Source organism: Bos grunniens, chromosome 13, assembly GCF_055505025.1.
Source record: "Bos grunniens cultivar Pamir isolate PY7600 chromosome 13, Bosgru_T2T1.0, whole genome shotgun sequence".
Classification (NCBI taxonomy): Eukaryota; Metazoa; Chordata; class Mammalia; order Artiodactyla; family Bovidae; genus Bos; species Bos grunniens.
Genome location: NC_141177.1, coordinates 42,872,374 through 42,884,452, shown reverse-complemented (window position 1 = coordinate 42,884,452; position 12,079 = coordinate 42,872,374). Strand labels below are relative to the sequence as shown.

The 12,079-nt window shown below is 40.8% G+C and overlaps 1 protein-coding gene across 6 annotated transcripts in view; it reads left to right on the top strand.

Moving 5' to 3' along the window:
- The window catches only part of XRN2 (5'-3' exoribonuclease 2), a 62,691-nt gene that overhangs the window by 44,715 nt on the left and 5,897 nt on the right, over positions 1-12,079 (top strand). For all 6 annotated transcript variants that reach the window (XM_086333682.1, XM_086333681.1, XM_086333685.1 and 3 more), the window contains 4 exons: positions 741-809; positions 909-1,040; positions 2,860-2,990; positions 10,310-10,373. In XM_086333682.1, the coding sequence (XP_086189808.1) occupies positions 741-809; positions 909-1,040; positions 2,860-2,990; positions 10,310-10,373 (396 nt within the window). The remainder of the gene's footprint in view (positions 1-740; positions 810-908; positions 1,041-2,859; positions 2,991-10,309; positions 10,374-12,079) is intronic.

Sequence of the window (12,079 nt, the reverse complement as noted above, 5' to 3'; positions counted from 1 at the left end):
TCAGCCATCACATCGTTTCAAGTTGTGACTGTTTACATTCTCACAGAAACACATTAGTCGAGCAGGATATGGGGCTTCCAACAGGGAGGCTTTGTGTTTTTTCCCCTGTGGATTATCTGTTCATTGTTTTTGATTTTGCAAATGTTTCTACTGTTTCTTGTAACAAGCTCTGATCTTGAAGATGTTCGAGGGAGGGTCTTTGCCATGGACTGAACAAAAGGAAAGGTGGTTTTTATTTTTGTTGTTGCAAACCTCTTGTACCAGTGTTTGGTATCATACCGGAGTTTCTCAAGAGTTGGGCTGTGTCTGTTGTTCTTTCTCTGCAATCACCTACAATTAGGTGGAGCATGACTTTACATATAAAGTTACATGAGGGCCATCCTGGGGATTAGTGGCAGTTTGGTGAGACAGATGTATAGCCATTTGGCAGTTTGGCAGAATCTGCTGACTCAGATAATTTTGGGAGAAGACTTCTGAATTGTAGTCATTCTGTTTAAAGAGCCACAGTATCTAGTTCCCTGGTGGTTTAGTGGTTAGGATTCCAGACTTTTACTGCTATGGCTCGAGTTCAGTCCCTGGATGGGGAACAGAGATCTGCAAGCCATGCAGAACAGCCAAAAAAAAGAAAAATAAAAAAACTTTAAAAATAGAACCAAGGTCACAAGTACCTGAATTTACATGGTAGTAGTGAAGCAGGCTAATTTAGTGAAATCATTAAATTGTTTCTTGTTATCTTCTAGTATCAATTTTAAAGACCCACAGTTTGCTGAAGATTACATTTTTAAAGCTGTCATGCTTCCGGGAGCAAGGTAACAACTGTACAAGTTAGAAAATATAAACTCTTAAAGTTTATTTTGTGTAAGTGAAGTCCATCCCTGTAACTAAATATTGTATTTTCAAATGGTTAGAAAACCCGCACCGGTCCTGAAACCTAGTGACTGGGAGAAATCCAGCAACGGACGGCAGTGGAAGCCCCAGCTTGGCTTTAACCGGGACCGGCGGCCTGTCCACCTGGATCCTGCAGCCTTCAGGGCTTTGGGGTGAGTGGTAGGTTTTTCTGTCTGTGTATTTTGATTGTTCGGAATCGTCCATGGAGCATTTTCAGCACTTACACCACAGATATTCGAGATCATTAAATATAACTGTTCTGCAGCTATTTTAATGACTTTGATGCTTTTCTGCTTTTCTTCATTTTTTAAATTCAATTCTGTGTCTTTGGTTTATCTATTGTTTTGTGTTGCCTGAGAATTCCATTATTTTCTCTCAAGAGATCTTGCTGTCTCTGACCGTTATTTCAAAAGAATGAAACATGCTCTTTACTCTCAAGAGAGTTGTGACTGAGTTAACCTCTGGGTGTCACAGTCCCTCTATGAGGAGCCGCCAGCTCCTGGGCTTGTGCCCGTGTGTTGAGGCCTCCGTGATGCCTGAGTGTATCTCCTGGCGTGTTAGTGAGGTCAAGCCTCTCAAAGTGTCTGCTGGCCTTTTGTATCTCCTCTGCTGTGAATTTGTTTTTTATTCTTTGCTTTCATTAGCTTCAAATTTTCTTTTTTCTTGGCTATAAAAGAGGGAGCTTTGAAGCAGAAACACATAAAGCTGAGATAAAAAGAGCAAAGTGCTAGGGCATGTATTAATGAGTTATCATCTGTGAATTGATGTTGGTAACTCATAAATAGATATTTCCAATTCATAGGAAAGCTTTAAGATTCAAAGTGGGCTTTAGGCAGTAGGTTACCATCAGTAGCATGTACTTTATGCGGTGACTAGTAAGGGACAGTGGCATCATGGGCTTTGAGTCCTGAGTGTCTGGATCAGACACTTTGTCTACCACTGGATATTCTTGTTAAAGTTACAGAACCTCTCTCTGCCTCTGTTTCCTGTGTGTGAAATGGAGGTTGTAATCACACCAGCCTCGTGAAGTTGTGGGGATTAACTGCTTGGGATAGTTTCTAAACCACTGTATAAATGTGAGGTATTCGGCAGGTTGCTTGAAAGTCTTCATTTAATAGTAAAAAAAAAAAAAATGCAAGTCTAAAATACTCTCTAGATTTCTTTTTTGCATTATTTCAGCCACTTTGGAAAGCAACGTAGAAGTATCTCTAAGTAGGGTGTTAAGTTCTGAGGATCCTCTGAACTTTTGATTCAGATTCCTACTTCTTAGAATTTATCCTGAGAAAATATTTTAGAGGAGCCTAGTAATACACCCATGTCTCTAGGCATTGCTGTCTATACTACTAGTACTAAATAGTACTAAATGAGTGGACAGGTTTAGTAATGTATGAGACACTAACATGTAAGTATTCTGTAATACTTAATACACATTACACTTAGGAAGACTATGAAAGGTATATGGAAATGTTTGATGCAATAAACTGAAAATAGTAAAACATAGAGTAGCAGTATATATAGGTGAACCCTGAACGACTGTAGGATTAGGGACGCTCACTCACTGAACATCTGCAGCCATGGATTGTGTAGGACTCTGGTGTTTACTGTTGAAGACACTCCACGTATAAGTGGACCTGTGTTGTTCAAGGGTCAACTGTATAGTGACAGCCACAGCATAGGTCTTTGAGGGAAAAAGTAAATAGAATGCAGAAAAAGAGAAATAGACTGAAATGATTTTTTTGCATAAAGTACTAAATAGTTACATGATTATCAGGAAGCTTTGGTGTGACAAATGAACATTTGCTGTCTCCATTATCAGGTAACGTTTTGAACTTTGTTCATTATAAATCTTTCAACTTCGCGTTGTCTTGGTCAGGTCTAGTAGTGACGAGATGGCCCAGGATTTGTTTTATTATAATAGTGATGGGTGTGTCTGTGTCTAACTTGTTTTTTGGCTGGGGGGTCCTTTCACAGCCACGTTATGCCGAGAGGCTCCTCCGGAACTGGTGTCTACAGCAACGCTGCACCACCACCTGCAGCTTTCCAGGGGAACATGTACCGGCCACTCTTGCGAGGACAAGCCCAGATTCCAAAGCTCATGTCAAGTATGTTTCCCATAATGGGTTCTACCTCCTAGATTAAGTACTGCGACAAAGGGTGGTTTCTGATCTGCATTGCTAAAAGGGTGGACCTAACAGCATAATTGCCTTCATTTTAGTTCATATCCCCATTTAATGTTACGTTTGCGCTCCATGGCTGTGCTCAATTTTCTAGAAAATACAGGCCATGTACAGGCCATCTCAAAGCCACTTTTCTTCATGAAGACTTTGCATCTCCATTCCTGGTTGTCCGATTGCTTCCCAACCAGTCAGCCCCCGGGTGGCAGGGGAAGATACAGTGTGGCCAGGATGCTGACATTTTTGTTAAGTCCAAGTGTCATATCATTTAAATTTTCTTCTGAATGTTTCAAAGAAACATTAAATTTAGAAAAAGCAGGAGGGGTTACTCTATTGCAGAGAACCCTTAGAACTCTTTTAAAATCAAAGTTACACCTGTCAAAGAACCAGATTAAAGTAATGATTGTTGGGAAATATTTATGCCATGTATTTAGTATTATTTCATGCTAATTTATTTACAAGAGCATTTTTAACCTGAAGCCCTGTAAGAAAGGAGTTCTGACAGTCTCCTGCTCTCAGGGTTCTGTTTTCACTGTGTTCCGTCTGTCTGTATGTTTCTCTGTGAATCTTAATGATAGTGAATGGAGCGTTCTTGCCTCCATTGTAAAGTCTGTGGACTTGAACGGTTCTCTTCTGTTCAGTGAAGGAAGCACAGAGGGTGTGGCGTTTAATAGGCTGTGGAGAGCTCCTTGGTACGGTAGTTTCTTTAGCTACTTTCCCCCCAAAATTGAGCAAATAGTGTTTCTTAGCATTTCCATTTATGTCTGTATGTGGAGTATGTATCAGGATGTACCACATACAACTGAAGCATCTAATCAGTTTTAAAGAGCTGTCTATGCCCCGGGAGCTCACCAGTGGGTGAGGGCACCTCCGGCGGCTAGTTAGAGCCCACTCTTCACTCACACGCTCCTCGTCAGTGCCTTTCTTCTGTGGCTCTTGGCTGTTTACTTCTATCTGCTGGTATCACGGCTTCCCAAGAGGAGAACAAAATAAGATGCAAATGCTAGACCCAGGTGTAATCCATCTATCACTCTGTCTTGGTTTAGTCAGTCATTCTCAAGACTACGGTTGTGATTGTGGGGAATTTTGGAGGTCAGTGTGTCGAGTAGAGAGTCTGAGGTTTGAGAAAACAAGTTTGAATAGCACAGGTGAAAGAAAGCACGGGCTCCGTGTTAAGCAGCTTCCTTCCATCATCGATCAGTGCATTCTGGGTTTGATGTCCTTGATGTATTTTTTTCAAATATACATCAAAGTGAATACAACCATGATGATAACAGGCTTTTTCATGGACCTCCAATAAACCATCTTTTATATCACCTGTGATATGCAACACACTTGGGAAGTATTACCCAGGTCAGTAGTTCTTAACAGGGCATCACAGACCCAAATGAGAATCTGTATAAGTGGGCCTGGTTCGAGTCCTGGTCAGGGAACTAGATCTCACATGTTGCAACTAAACATCCCACATACCCCAAAGAAGATGGAAGATCCCACATCCTGCCACAAAGACCTGGTGCAGCCAAAATAAGATAAATAAAATTTTTAAAATAAAAATTAAAAATAGGAAATAGGCTTTGTAGAGTAGGGATTCACCTTGAGCAAGAAACAGGTGGCCCTCCCTGCCTGGTGACTTATAAACATCATTTTCCAGTTGCTTGCTTGTATATATAGAGAGAGAGAGTTGATTTTTTAATATTGACTGACAGTGTCACTAAAATTCATTTACTCTGAAGTCTTGTCTGTATGTTCTTTTGGATTTTGCCCTTTTCATTCATGTCATCTGTGAGTAGTGATAGTTTTATGTATTCATTTTCTGATCTTAATGCCTTTGGTTTTTTTTGCTTTATTCCACCACCTAGGACCTCTAGTGTGATTGAACATAAGTGGTGATGCTGGGCATCCTTGTTTCATTCCCAGTCTTCAGGGCAAGACTTATTATATTTCACCATTAAATATGATATTGGCTATAATTTAATTTTTAGGTAAATTTTTAATTTATATTTTAACAACTTAAAAATCTTAATGTATAGATAACCTTTGTTAGGTTGGAGGAGTTTCCTTCTATTCCTTGTTTCTCGTGGATGTTGGATTTTATCAACTGCTTTTCCTCCATTTCTTGAGGTGATAATGTTTGTTTCTTTTTTATTTTTTCTTCTTCTGTTACGTGGTGAATGACACAAACTGATTTTTGACTATTACACTAACCTGGCATTACTGGAATGAGATTAATGTTGATTTATCTGTGTGTGTGTGTGTGTGTGTGTGTGTTAGCATTTTGTGGGATATTGATTCATATCTATGATTTGAGAGACAAGTTTACAGCTTCACACATTCTGGGCTCATAAAAAAGTTAAAAAGTGTTTCCTACATTTTTATTTCTCTAGTAAGGGTTACTGTGAGATTGTTGTCACGTCTTAATCCTTCAAAGAATTCAGTGGTTTGTGTGAGTTTCTTTTCTTGCAAGAGCTTTTTGAAGCTTTTTAAAGGAGAAAAGTACACAGTTACATCTCATTTCTAGAACCACAGATCGGTTGTGGAAAGGCTTGGTGGTGGTTCTGGTTAGGGAGAGAGGTGAAAGTCTGCACTCATCTGTGGCCACACTTGTACAATAAGCACAGACAAATGCTGCAGCGGTCAGGAAAGGAAATCCCATGTCCTGTGAAGTTTTCACCCATACTCTTCACACACAGCTCAACATAAGATTTGGCTTTCCTTCTTTCTTTTGTTTTTTAAGTTAACTGTCATTAAGATCTTTATGGCATATTTATCTCATGGCCACTTGTGACCTCTCAGTTTCTGTTTATGCAGACAGACCTAATCCCTGCATGTATGCCAACCAGTCTGTCCGTCCATCCATCCATCCGTCCATCCATCCGTATCTCTCTCTATATTTCCTATCTGATTTGTATCTGATCCTTTACATTTACACTTTCATATCTTTTTTGAATACCAAATGTTTTAGGGTGGAGATATCCTTTTAAGAAGACCAGTGATAAGATCTTTTCTTATTTTCTCCCCATGAGTCTGTGTTGTCAAGACGCTCACTCCCAGAGTGCATGTGTGAAGTGTGCTTGTTTCCCCTCCTATTTTAATTAGATGTGTGTATTCTAAACTGAAAATACTGAAAGTAATGTGCAGATCCCCAGTCTTGCCTCCTGGAGATCCTGAGCTTCTGAGTCTCTGGTTGAGGAGGCAGCTCTCCTGGTGCTTCTGACATAAAATAACGTGAGACTCACCTCAGCCAACAGCGCGAGTGCATGTGGACTGTGGCATGGCACGGTGTGGTGGGCGTGGTCCTGGCTTCCCCTCCACCCCTTGACAGCCTGTGACCTCAGGCAGGCTCTGATCAGTACTCAGCGTTTCTTCATTTCTGAAATGGTACAGAGAACACCCATCTCACAAAATTCCATGGTGAATGAGTTTAAGTTATTAAGTACTTGAACCAGTACCTGGCACATGGTGCGTGCTATGAAAGTATTAAGTGATAAATGATCCTCTATATAGCGTTCCTCTCTATAGAATTTTGAACTTTAAGTTTTGGTTAGAAATAGTTTTAGTAAAATTGAGATCTAAACTGGTTAGTCAGTCTTTTAAAATATTTGTAGTATCACAGCTGTTTCTTCATGTGGTGCTGAGTTCCATCAAGGAGAGCCACGGTCACAGAGCCAGTTTCTGTCAAGTGTCTGCTGCAGGCGTCTCTCTGTCGGTCTTTGATTTGTCTTTGATGTGTCAGTTTTTGGCTGATGGGTGATTGTCCGGGGACTGTTGGGAGTCAAGTGCAGCCCTGAGTGCTCGGCATGAATAAAGCATTCGCTTCTGCAGCCTGGTGAACATGGCATGTCACTTCTCTTCATTTCAGTCCGTAAACTTGTCAGTTATCTGCATTTGAAAAGTGATTTTTGATTCGTGGCAATCAGTAAACATGAAATCTTTTCTGTGATTGCCACGCTGATTAGGTAAATTGTCACTTGAGGAACTGTTGGTAAAGCCTTGGTTTCTGTGGCCGGAGAGCTCTAGAAAACGGATGTGTTTTTAAAGATCATGGGAAAAAATTAGCTCTCATTTTTTTCTCTCTTGTGCTTCTACCTTTCTGAAGTGCAATTCAGTATCTCAGAATTTTTTCTCCCCCTCTCTAATGGATCTTCTGTTAGAGCCATACAAATGAATGATAATAAGTTTGTTTTGCATTCTATTTCATTACTTCTCAGCCAGGAAGTATTTCTGCTTTATGAACACTTACATGCCATATATATTGTTCAGAATCACATGAAGAGATTTGTTTAAAGGTAGCCTTGAAGTTTGTCAATCCTCTTTAGTTTTCTTCTTTGAGAGCAAGAGGTATTTTAATAGTCATGTGATAGAATTTTTAAAAGTCGTATAAAATTTGCTTAGGTTTTTAACAAAAAACGATAGTTTTGCATGTGCTGAGTTTGGAAAGAAGATTGTCTTGGTGGTAAGAAATAGTGAACGAGAAACAGAGGAAAGCAGCTGGCATACCAGAGTTGGTGGGGTAGGAACTCCGGCTGCTTTCCTGGGCACTTAGAGGGATACAGTTAGACTACTGAGAAGGGCTCTGCCTCTCCGAAGAAAACATTTGTGCACAGTGAACTTTACATTCCAGTTCTCCTTAGAAATATTGGTGTGCTTAATCTAACAATGTGGCATATTCAGATGTAGTGCATATTCCAGAATGTTGAAGACTTTGCCTCTACTTACAGTGTTCCTGGGAGGAAATACACCTGCTTTTTTTCCCTACCTTTACTTTTCATAAAACCTTAGGATAAACATTTCTGAAGGCTTTTCTTAATGTGACTGTTTTTTTTTTATTATCTTCATTCAGTTTTCTTCGTATTAGGGGGCAGTCCCATGGAGAGTGCGTACTCTGCCATGACACCGTATATAAAGAGACACCATGCAACCCAAATCACAGAATTAAGTCTGTTAAAAAGGAGGCCTGTTTCTGGGCTGACCACAGTGATTTTGGAACGTGTAAAGTACAGAGTTAGACAGGGGTCCGAATGAAATTTACTGTATTTCTTTTGATCTTTTTTTAAATTATTAATTCATTTTTTGGCTGTACTGATTCTTCCTTGCTGTGTGAGCTTCTCACTGCGGTGGCTTCTCTCGTTGCAGAGCACAGGTGAGCTTCAGTAGTTGTGGTTCCCAGGCTGTCAAGCACAGGCTTATAGTTGTGGCCCTTGGGCTTAGTTGTTCCATGGTGATGTTTCTCATATTAGCTAACTTTGTTTAAATAAGACGCTAAACTATAATGCTTCTGGGAACATTTTACCAGTTTTCACAAACTTAAGTTTGGTACAATATCTGAATAGTTATGGACTACAAGTTTAACAAAGTAATGATTAGAAAAAGTGGCCCAAGTGTTGGTTTTACTGTTGGTAGATTCCTTTTTCGTAATTCATTGAAAATCATAGTGTTTTGGGGTATGTGTATTTTAGATTTCTCTATAGAAATAAACCACACAGGTGAAATGATTGCTGTCTTGTAAGAAGTTCTGGTTTTACCTCCTCTGATTTAGATTTCCTGATGGTGCATAGTGATTCAGACATTACTCCTGCCCGGGCCGGACTAGGGTTCCTGGCCTTGCTTCCTGTGAATTGTGTGGTGATGAACTTCTTGAGTTTCCATTCAGGTCTGAATATTAAATGACCACAGAGAAAGGTCATCAGCATTGTTCTCGGTTTGGCTGCTACTAATTTGGTTTTTAGGGCTTCCCGGGTGGCTCAGTGGTAAAGAATCCCTCTGCCAGTGCAGGAGATGCAGGTTCAATCCCTGGGTTGGGAAGATCCCCTGGAGAAGGAAATGGCAACCCACTCCAGTGTTCTTACCTGGAGAATCCCATGGACAGAGGAGCTGGTGGGCTATAGTCCATAGGGTCACAAAGGGTCGGACACAACTGAGCAACTAAACAACAGTTTGGTTTTAAAGAGATGACAGGGAGGCATAATTCAGATTGATTGGAAATGCCATCCCTCTTTCAGTTTGGAATGGCATTCTGCTTGGGAGTGACGGAGGTGAAGGCCTCACTCATGCACGTGCCATTGGCCTGGGACTGGGTGGCTCCCCTAGGCTGGTTTGTCCACCTCGGAGGCTTTCTTTGGGCCAGCACCTTGGCCATGTTGCTTCCAGAGCGGAAACAGCCAGGTGCTTCCTGCTGGAACCCTTGTGAGCAGCCAGGTGCCTTTACTTGTTCCTGATTCTCCTTGGTAGGAGGTTTTAAAACACCGTTCTACTTCTCTTTCTTTTTCTCCTCAAGTAAACCCAGATTGCATCTTTTTGGTTGCTAACCAGAGATAAGCTTTCATTTCTTCTTTCCTTTAAGAAAGTAATTTTGAAAAGCATGTTTCTAGTTTGTGTTTCCATTAAAATGTGAGCTTGAATACATTATGGTAAGCCTGTTGTCCTTGGGCCTTGGGAGTCTGGAGGCCTTACTGTCCTCACACGGAGACCTCATTAGACAACTCCTGGAACAGCTGGTCACACTCAGACCCTGCCAGAAGGTGGCCGAGGTGGCCTAGAGTGGGGGCCAGAGCGGCGGACAGTTGATACAAACTGTGGGCCGCGCTGGGGGTGCCCTGCAGCCCATTTACACAGAGGGCCGGCAGCCACTTACCTGTTGCTTGTCATTCGTTCAGTGTTCCCGGCTTCGGTTCATGTTAGGGGAAGAGGTTTGACTGTCAGAAAACAGCAGGAAAGTAGGCGATCCCTTGTGAGCACATCCTCTGGCCTGTTTTGGAGAGACTGCTGTCTGCGTCCTGTTGGCATCGCTCAGAAAGTCAGGGTGCTTTCAAGTTGACATGTTTAAGGGGCAGATTTTAGGCTTTCTATTAAAGTTACTTATTTGTTCAGTTTTTGTTTATGGATAAAGCCAAAATACCATTGTTTTGCACAGCATTTAAAATATGAATGTAAAATACATACATATGTCTTTGCACACACACGTACACACACAGCAAGGGAGGGAGAAACGTGAGTTTAATGAGAAAGGCTTCTCAAACTAAAAGCTATGTTTTCTTATCAAAGGAGAAATAATTTTACAGACAAATTTGTTGACTTTGTTGATTTCATATCTTTTCACTTTTCCATGGTGTGTAATTATGCTAGTTAGTATATTCAGTCTCAATTTTTCCCAAGAATTGTTAATTATAATATATGTGGGTAGCTGAATAATAATTACTTTTCCAAAAAAAAAAATTCTGCTGTTTAATCCTTTCCTGTTTATCTTCCAGATGTGAGGCCTCAGGACTCCTGGCGAGGTCCCCCTCCCCTTTTCCAGCAGCAAAGATTTGACAGGTAATGCAGACATGAGTTTTCAGTAATTTTTCACACCAGCATTTGAGGTTTGGGCTTTCTCTGTAGTATGAAATGTACTTTCTCCCCTCTAAAGAATTTCTTTTGGGCCTGTTCTTTAGGAAAATACATGGTTAACACGTTGAAGCAAAAGATTCATATTTATATAGTTTCCTGCTTTTCTTGGTTCCTAGCCTTTACTTTATTGATGCTTTTGAGGTGCCCTGAAAAATGCAACACAGAGAGCTTAAAATTGTTATTAGGTTTTGGTCAGGCTAAACAAATTTCTTTTTAGAAGAGTTGTGCAGCTTAATGAGGCATAACTAATGGGGTTCCACTTTTATCATTTCTTTGCCGGCAACACAGTGTCAGTACAGACCCACCATTGATCCTTGCTGCAGACCTCTTGAAGTCCTAATCAGCTTCTTTGGTACAACTTTTTCAGGGTTGACAAGCTTATTGTGGTGCAGTGTCACTGTAGGTCAGTAGTTATTAGTTGCCACTGAAAACAGTTTCTTCAACTACTTAAGACTGAACTGAATTAAACGCAGAAGGGACTCAGAAGAGGATTATGGGATCTGCAGTCTAATAAGTACCACGGACGAGGAAGAATGTGACATGGTTTAATAACAAGGGATGTTTGACATGTGTTCTTTCATTGATAAGTTGTGCGCGCCTAAGTCAGGTGGTCTCTGCACGACAAGGCAGCCAGGCGTGTTATGAATAATTATATTAACATCTGAAGAATAATTTTTAAGGGTAGCTTTAAAGTCTGTCGTCTCATGCTGGTCTTGCCCGCATCAGTAGATGCTGAGACGAGTTTAAGCCTCCTCCTAGCACGGCTTCCTTCTTTGCCTTCCCAGTCCTGATCTGTTTTGTTCGCCTCTCCTTTGCTGTTTTAGCAGTCTGATCTGTTCACATCTGAAATGAATGAAGTGTTGTTATTTGAACAGGGTTATAACCTCTACCCCCTTTAAGAAAGTTCTTTTTTTAGAGACTCCAAAACCTTATTTCATTATTTTCTTCAAGAAGATAAAAGAAATTATGTTATTCAATTGTTTATTAATAGTATCAGCTACTTAGTGCAAGCTGCATTTTAATTTAGAACAGCTGCTCTTGCCTGTGTTTATGTTCTGCTTTCAGTGTGAGTGCTCAGGGCACATGGTATGTGCCACTTCAGCACCCTCAGAGTGGCACCATCGTCACTAAATGAGTGAGGGGTGAATTTTTCTAAATACATATTATCACATTCACACTGATCTAACCTTAGATGACCGTCTTCTGCAGAACGTTTGTCACGTTTGATGTTTAAGATTTGGTTTCCCCACTTTGTTGCTTGCTTTTTCCCTTGTTATTAAATACTCACCAATATTAATAATCACCAGAGAAACATGAATTCATTTATTCCTCCTGTCACCCCTTTGAAGTAGATATTGTTACTTTTACAGATGAGGAAACTGAAGCCCACAGTTCAGTAGCTTATCTGAGGTCTCTCTTCCATACCGTTCTTTACGAAGAAACTTTTCACCCGAGCAAAACTCATCAGAAAACTGCTCTGAGCATCCTGTCCCGTGAAGCCACAGGGACTTCAGAGAAGTCCTTCCCCTTCTGAGGCACCCTTTCTTCAGTTCTGCAGCTTTCCTTCCCTCTCCACATTAAGCCCCCCTAAGATCGTCACTTATGTCCTGACATCCGTGGGGTTTTCTTTG